The sequence below is a fragment of the Poecilia latipinna genome, unplaced genomic scaffold (assembly GCF_001443285.1).
Source record: "Poecilia latipinna isolate Pla-1442-1.1 unplaced genomic scaffold, P_latipinna-1.0 Scaffold1787, whole genome shotgun sequence".
Classification (NCBI taxonomy): Eukaryota; Metazoa; Chordata; class Actinopteri; order Cyprinodontiformes; family Poeciliidae; genus Poecilia; species Poecilia latipinna.
This window is the reverse complement of record NW_015114403.1, coordinates 5,443-13,262: the sequence shown is the minus strand read 5'-3', so window position 1 is coordinate 13,262 and position 7,820 is coordinate 5,443. Positions and strand designations below refer to the sequence as shown.

The 7,820-nt window shown below is 46.6% G+C and overlaps 1 protein-coding gene across 1 annotated transcript; it reads right to left on the bottom strand.

The window, feature by feature from the left end:
* Positions 1–204: 204 nt before the first annotated feature.
* On the bottom strand, positions 205–7,039 carry btr30 (bloodthirsty-related gene family, member 30). The gene is made up of 12 exons (XM_015061204.1): positions 6,872–7,039; positions 6,361–6,804; positions 5,756–5,860; positions 5,583–5,678; positions 4,387–4,620; positions 4,105–4,306; positions 3,946–4,035; positions 3,761–3,787; positions 3,207–3,233; positions 2,870–3,045; positions 1,064–1,219; positions 205–680 (listed from the first exon to the last, which is right to left on the bottom strand). The coding sequence occupies exons 1-12, from the start codon at positions 6,977–6,979 to the stop codon at positions 471–473; spliced, it is 1,875 nt and encodes a 624-aa protein (XP_014916690.1). The 5' UTR covers positions 6,980–7,039; the 3' UTR covers positions 205–470.
* Between the last annotated feature and the right edge of the window lie 781 nt (positions 7,040–7,820).

Here is a 7,820-nt window from a genome sequence, read left to right as displayed (position 1 = left end):
CTCTGAGCCTCAACATGGTAACTATGTACATAAATTCATTCACTTTAACTCAGAGTTTCTCCACCCTGGTCCTCAGGCCTCCTGTCCTCCATGTTTCAGGTGTTTCCCTTCTGCTACCTGGATTGTGTCTCTGGGTGATTAACAGGATCTGCAGCTCCTGATGGTCCTGCAATCATTTGGATCAGCTGTTCTGGAACAGAGGCTCATCTAGAACATGCAGAGCAGGGGGGCTGAGGACCAGGATGGAGAAACACTGATTTAACTTATAAATCACTACATCTAATATATTATTGCATGATCGTCTTAAAGGAGGAAAAGGCTCCTCTATCTGAGGATCCTGTCCGGTTCATCTGCGGAAAACCTCCACGTTCTGCAGGAGCTCCACCTCTTCCTTCCCTCCTCCGTAAAGTCTGAGCCTGATTCCGGTCCAGACCCGGTTCCCCTCAGGCCCGGTCCAGGCCCCGTTCCCCTCAGGCGGGGTGATGCTGGGCGGTGGCCAGGATCAGAGGAACCTCCTTGTCTCCGGTGCCGAGCAGAGGAAACATCCTCTCGGTGAACTCTGTGTTTGTGTGGAAGCTGTAAATCTCCGTTCCTGACTTGACGTTGTAGAAGGAGACCTGACCCTCCTCCACGTCCAGGAAGATGCCCACCTGTCGCAGCTTCGGGTGGTGACCTTTCACCTGCAGGGCGGAGACAGAGAGCAGCCGGTGGCAGCATGAGTTTCTGCCCTCAGCTTTCAAACGTTCATTCTCAGTTGGATTCAGGTATTTAAAGGGCATCGCTTGCAAAGTTCCAGTCAAATATAACGGCAATGTTTGGGTTTGCTAGCCTGTCATAAGAGGAGAATGGGTGTTCAAATTTCAAAGTCATACTTTCACCATGTTTACTCATTTATAAATGTCAGCGTCAAGCTACATGTTTAATTAGCAAGCTAAATATTTACTGATTATTTTCTTTCATGGTAAATATTTAATTTCCAGACTGCATTTAGAGTAGAAGCTAAACATTTGGCTTTCTAACTAATTTTTGACTGTTTAACTTCAGAAATGGCACCATCACAGACCTTGGTCAGAGGCGGTGTAGTGAGCGCCCTCAGCTGGCTGCCGCACCACCAGATGGCGTAGTATCCGTTTGTGGGACTCATGTCAAACAGGCCTTTCCTCTGGGCCGACTCAGTTACCACACCCAGTTTCCAGTCCTTGTTCTCCCCAACAGAAACCTGCAAGACACAAAGCAGGGTCTATTAAAGCAAGTTCTGGTTCTGTTGACCAACCCTGTGAAGAAACCTTGACACTTGGCCTCCCACCAGAGATCATCAGATCCAGAGATTCCTGCCCATGACATGACCTTGATTCCAAATAAGAAAAAACCCTGAAAGAGACTCAGGTCCTCAACCAGATCTTGACAACATCAGCAGACTGAGGACTCATCTATAAAACCCAGACTTACATACGGATCCATCAGAAGATGCCACTAGTCCTCAACGAGAGCTGGACTGGCAAAACAGTGTAACCATCACCTTGAATTTAAGACCACCAAGATCTCACATTATTTAAGAGCCCAACCCTTTGACCTCCAACCAGGTAAGATCCTGACCCTCATCCTGACACAGAACAAGATCTTAACCCTCAACAAGGCTCTCATCCTCAACCAGATCAACGCAGAACTAGAACAGACTCAAGTGTTTGTGCTTCCTTGATCAAATCCTGACCTCTAAGAAGAGACAGACCAAACAGAGAAGCGTCACCCTCACCTTCATCACCCATTAATCCAGATTGAACACCTGACCAGGATCTCCTACAAAGTAAGATTCATAAACATTGAGATCCTGAGCTTCCCTCTGAAGGAGAACTCCATCAGATCTTGACCCTTGACAAGAATCACCTTCAACTGGCAACATCTCAGCACATAGCAACTCCAGAAGACTCTGGCTTTCTTGATCTGTCATCCATGAGTAGAGCTGGCCTACCAATAAGACAACATCCTGATCCAGAAAGTCCCAATCTGTTCCAACATTCGAGTCCTTACCATTCGGTGCTACCCACACCAAAGTCCTGGTAGAGGGTCTCCGCCCCATTGTTGTGATCAACAGTCTGAACAATGTGTTCTTCACCCTAATCTCCAGTGGTCCAGGCCCTCTGACCTACTTTTAACAAGATTCTTACTCTCTGGTATGTTCAGTGTTAGAGAAGATCTCACGTGAATACTGGCCTCAGAGATTTTGGCCTGGAAATAAAGTGAGATCATCAGCTTATCTTCAACCAAACAAGGAGCCTGATCCTCATCTAGACCAGATATTTATGTCCAAACATCTCAAACCATGAAAAAAATCCAAATATAAGACAAGCTTTAAACTTGGATCTTCCTGTGGCCTGTACAACATCCTGATCATTTGCCTCGTTTTCACTGCATGGTACGGGTCGATGCAGTCCGGTACGCTATTTTACGGTCCACTATGTTCAGGAGAGCGTTTCCACCATCAGCAGGACTCTCACTGGACAGACGCGGTTAAACCCAAACACCTAACATGACGCTAACAGTACCAGTACAGTAACAAACATGATGCACTGCTGTGTCGTTTTTCCCATCCCCCAATCAATGGACTGTGCTGTGTGACTAACGGTACTGTACCATTGTCCTTTGGACCTACAACTGAAGGGAGCCCAGGAACGGCAGGCCGCCATTACAATGGAAACAGACAAAATAGCGTACCGAACGTCGCCGAACTGTTCCACACCAGTCAATGGAAACGAGGCATTTAAGGAAGACAAGAAGCCACTCAACACCTACCTCATCGTCAGCAACAACTGGCCAGTAAAATGAATGTAAGCGCCACTCTGATGCCAAACAAAACAAGATTCTGACTGACCTCCCAGTAGTGACGCCCAGAGCTAAACCCTTCCTTGGCGATGACACAAGACCAGACGTCGAATCGGTGATGGCTGTTTCTGAAAAACTGCAGCTTCTCTCCTCTCTTCAGCTGCTTCCTGTCTTCTGACAGGATCAGGAACGGGTACGCCGTCACCGGGTTCAGCGTCACATCCTCTGAAGAAGCACAGGATGATATGTGAAAATACATTCAGGTCTCGGCTGGACATCAGAGGTCATGACAGACTGAGCAGAAAGAAACAGTTCTGTCTCGGAGAACATCTATGCCTTTCAGCCGTAAGATCAGACAGAGGTCAATGATCTGAGGTACACCTCACCTATGTAGGCCCGGGCTTTCTTCAGTCCTAAAACAGAACAAAGAAGAACATTGAGAAGAAAAACTCCAGTGCAGAAATTACCTTCCTTTATTCTCCAGAGCACCGGATGATTTGGTGATCAAAACAACTGGACTGAGAACCTGCAGAGGACTTTTTGAGCATCGTTGTTATAGCAACCGCTGATCTGATCAATTTCTCTTAAAATAGAAAAGCTTGAGGAGTTTTAGGTCCAACTGATATTTCCTGGTGGTGGAGCAGTCGCCTTCATCATTGGCTTGCAGCAAGAAGGTCCTGGGTTTGAATCCCAACCAGAGGCTTATCCAGGTCTGGATCTAAAACCCTTGAAGTCTGCGTGGCTGTTTCCGGTGAAACAGCCACGCAGACTGATGAACCGACAAACAGTCGACTTCTCATGTTCTCTAAAGTTCAAATCAAGGATTATTAGCTGTAATCTGTGTATTGCAGTAATAATCCAACAATCTCAGTGGGATGACTGTCTGCATGTCAAGATCAAGTCCAACTTGAACAAATGTAAAACTGTTGAATCTACGTACCTGTAACATGCTTACTCTTCTTCATGTCTGAGGAGGAAAACAGAACAAAACTGAAACATCTCCAGTAACAACAGGACTTTATTTCTCCAACCACTGCAGGAAGGTCAGGCCTGACCCTGAGCCGTGACCCTGAGCCGTGACCCTGAGCCGTGACCCTGAGCCGTGACTCTGGTCTCTGGTCTCACCTTTCAGAGACCACTGACTCATCCTCAGAGTCGACTTGCTCCCTCTCAGACTCATCATGCTCTCGGCCGCCATCAGGTCACCTGGCGGAACTGGAACAGAGGCCGTTCAGACTCTGACCTCTCACCTGGAGGCCCACCCTTCATGAATGTTTGACTTACAGTCTTTGGAATCTCTGGAGCCTCTAGAACCTCTGGAGGCCCTCGGGCGGATCTCTCCCATCCAGATTTCGTCTACCTTGATCTTGACGTCGGACAGACTGCTCTTCACATCGTCCAGGTGGAAGTGAAGGGACAACTCGGCCTCTTCATCAGCGTCATCATGTTTCTTTTCATCCAGCGGAGCCGTGGCCTCCTCAAAGCTCTGAGACGAGGGGAAGAAGAGAAGAAGGTGAAGAAGTCTTTTACTTGTGATGCCTCCAACACCGGCCGGTCAGCTGCTACCTGTAGGAAGGTGATGTGATCCTGACTGACGGCCTGGACCTCCAGCGTGGCCCTCCTGTCGGTCAGTTGGCTAAGCTCCGCCTCCAGGCGGTGCACCATCGCCTCCCCCTTCGACGTCACAGCCTCCAGCTGGTTTTGGATCCCACCCACCACCTGAGTCCGGATCCGGTCCAGCGAGGCGGACACTTCATCCAGAAGGTGCTCAACATCGCCTCGCTCTTTGTCTGCGTAGTTCTGAGACCAAAGCACACAGAACTTCACCAGGAAGTTCTGACCCGGTCCAGAGTAACCGGCAAAGACCTTCAGAAAGTCTAAAGAACTGCTGATGCTGAGCGTCAAAGTAGTGCAGCATATTACCGTAAAAATCTCTCAACGCAGATAAAAGCATAAACATTAGCATGCTCCCATTAGCCACTTGAATTTCAGGATGATGGCCATTTTCCAAGATGGTTGCTATTTCTGAGACTTTTAAGCCAATTATTGTCATAAAATGTTTGCTATGTTCATGATGTGGATGAACTTTGGCCATCATATTCACTTTAAAATAATATGTAGAAAATCACAAACTGAACTTTGCTGTTAATGAGTCTTAAAGCAACAGGAAGGAGATGAAAACGTGAAAGAGACCGAGACACTCGCCGCAATGGTTAGCGTTAGCTTCCACCATTTTTTCTATGTTTAGCAGCATAGGATTAGCTTAAACCAATTGTTTATGTGTTTAGCAGTGTAGCATTAGCTTCTGATTATTTTTGTGTTTAGTGGTAGCAGAGTTAAGATTCTCATTTAATGAATTAGTGAAACAAATGTTTTGGTTAGCTGTGCCCACCGCTGGCTATAACTACTGAAGGTCTTAGTGCAAACAAATTCTCCATTGCAACCATTTTGAAAAATGTCCACCAGAAAAAGGAAACAATATCTCACAAGAAAACATATCTTATTTCTATGGTCTCTGACTGACACCAAACACTTTCATTTAATTGGCAATTTTAGTGCAAAAATTCCATAATAACCATGGAGGCCATCTTGAAAAATGGCTGCCATCTTAAATTTTGACATACAAATCTTGAGTAAAAATTTTGCTGAAATGTTCAATTATCTGCTGCACTATGGGAGAGTACAACTGCTTGATGGGAACCATGAAGAAGGGAGGAATGGACCAGAACCATTAGAGCTGAAGAATGTGAGCCGAACCGGACCTGCACGGATTCCAGCTTCCTCTTCAGGTCGCTCAGACGGATCTCCTTCTCTTTGATGCAGTTCAGGATCTCCTGCTCCGTCCTCGCCACCAGTTTCTGAACACAAACACGACGTGATGAAGAACCTGCAGAGCTAACCGGACCCGAGCAGGATGCAGGTCCTGTCTCTCTACCTGTTTGCTGAGTCTCTCAGTCTGGACGGAGACGGTTTTGTGAGTGCGATGATCCTGCAGGACGCAGATGGCGCAGATGCAGCGCTGACATGTCTTACAGTAGACCTGGAGACAAAGAGACGACGACCCAGACATTCAGCAGGACAACATGGAGACAAAACACTACAGACAGACATGAACAGACAGTGAAGGAAATAATTCTAACAGTCTGTGAACATTGAGGAGAAACAAATTACCGTTACAGGAAATCAGTTTATCCACGGTGGCTATGCTAACTAGCATTAGTATTGATGATAGGCTATGCTAGCTGCAGTTCGGTAGAATGATTTATATTTTTTGTAACATCTATTATAAAAATTCTCTTAAACTTCAACTTATTGAGGATAAAATGATCCACTTCTGCATTTCAGCCTGGAACATTTCCTGGAAACACAGGAGAGCTCATTCTGCTCAGCAGACCAGTGTGAACCCAGTATGAACCCAGTATGAATCCAGTGTGAACCCAGTATGAATCCAGTGTGAATTCAGTGTGAATCCAGACTGAATCCATCAGGTCTGGAGCATCTGGATCGCCCTGATGCTGAAGGTCAGGTTGTGCTGCTTGCCTCCATCAGGCGGCGGTGTGTGGAGCAGGTGCGGCCCCTAAGGGCCTCCTGGGGGTCCAGCAGCGGGTGCTTGGCATAGAAGGCGGTGTTGTAGTGTGGCTGCAGGTGTTCACTGCAGTAGGAGGCGGTGCAGGTGAGGCAGGAGCTGACGGCCGGCTGCTTCACCCCGGAGCAGACGTCACACCACACCACGTCCCCCAGGGCCGCCGGCGCCGGGAGCGGCGACAGGAACGGGTTGGTGCTCCGGCCGTCCTCCATGGCGTCCAGCGAGCCGTTCCCCACTGGCGCTGAGAACCCCGTGGCGCCGTAACGCGTCTGCTTGAATTTATCGGCTATCAGAGCGAAGACCTTGTTGATGCTGAGCTGGGGACGCTCGTCAAACTGCCGCTTACACAGAGGACAGGTGCAGACCGAGCTGGACGCCCAGTACCCGCCGATGCACGCCTGCAGGGACACAGAGGTCAAAGGTCAGTCAGACAGCGGTGCCCCAGGGGCATCAGGAGGGTGTTACCTGGCAGAAGTTGTGTCCGCAGGGCGTAGAAACCGGGTCAGTGAACAAGTCCAGGCAGATGGAGCAGGTCAGCTCCTGCTCTGAGAACAGTTCTGGTGCCTCCGCCATCTTTGAACCGAGCTGTGGAGGAGAAACCCGGTGAGCAAGTTCTGGACTGGCTCTGCTCCCCGGCCCAGTTCTGGACCAGTTCAGATCAATGTTTACTTTTGGACCAATTTACTCCCAGTTCAGTCAAAATGAAAAGAAAACAAGGAATCATGAAGGTTAACCATCACATTTCCTGTTTAACTTCAGAAGCAGCGGCACAGGTCTGCTAATGCGCTAATAACAGAGCTAAGTTTTAGCTTAGCGTTTTTGCTAACGCTTAGCTTCCCCTGTTATTTTTCCAGATAAATTATAAAACACCAATTTCCTGGCCTGTTTTGCAAACTTTCAGTTGAATAAAGTTTGACGTGTTGAAGTTTTGGTTATAAAATAAAGGATTCTTCAAGTAGTTAGACACTTATATTCATGTAAGTGAATATAAGTGTCTATATATTATATAGACACTTATTTTGAAGTGTAGCATTTTCATTTCTTCACTTCACATTCTCCGTTTTATTTTTTTAACCATTTTTAAGCAAAACAAAAAATAAATAAACCACAGACAGTAAAGCACAAGACAAATACAACATGGAGCACGTAGATTATGTCAGCATTAAGAGTTGTAGTCTTTAAAGGGCAAATATAATTTGGAGTTTGTGTTTTAGTATTACCATGTTGGTTAGCACTTAACCATTAATTAACTATGCATTTAATTTAGAGCTAAGTATTTAGATTGCTAATTAAATATTTAGTTTGAAACTGACATTTACAGATTAATGAATAAAAATATGACTGAAAATTAAGTCATGTTTTTTTCTTCCTTGTAACCCAAAATGTTGCTGCTTATTTTTGACTGACTTTACTA

Bases quoted from the DNA above. Each gene is read 5' to 3' on its own strand.
- btr30 (XM_015061204.1), bottom strand. From the start codon at position 6,979: ATGGCGGAGGCACCAGAACTGTTCTCAGAGCAGGAGCTGACCTGCTCC. The intron at 4,621-5,582 runs GTCCGGTTCGGC...CTTTGGTCTCAG, and splicing joins GGAAGCTGGAATCCGTGCAG to AACTACGCAGACAAAGAGCG. The intron at 4,307-4,386 runs GTAGCAGCTGAC...CCCTCGTCTCAG, and splicing joins ATCACATCACCTTCCTACAG to AGCTTTGAGGAGGCCACGGC.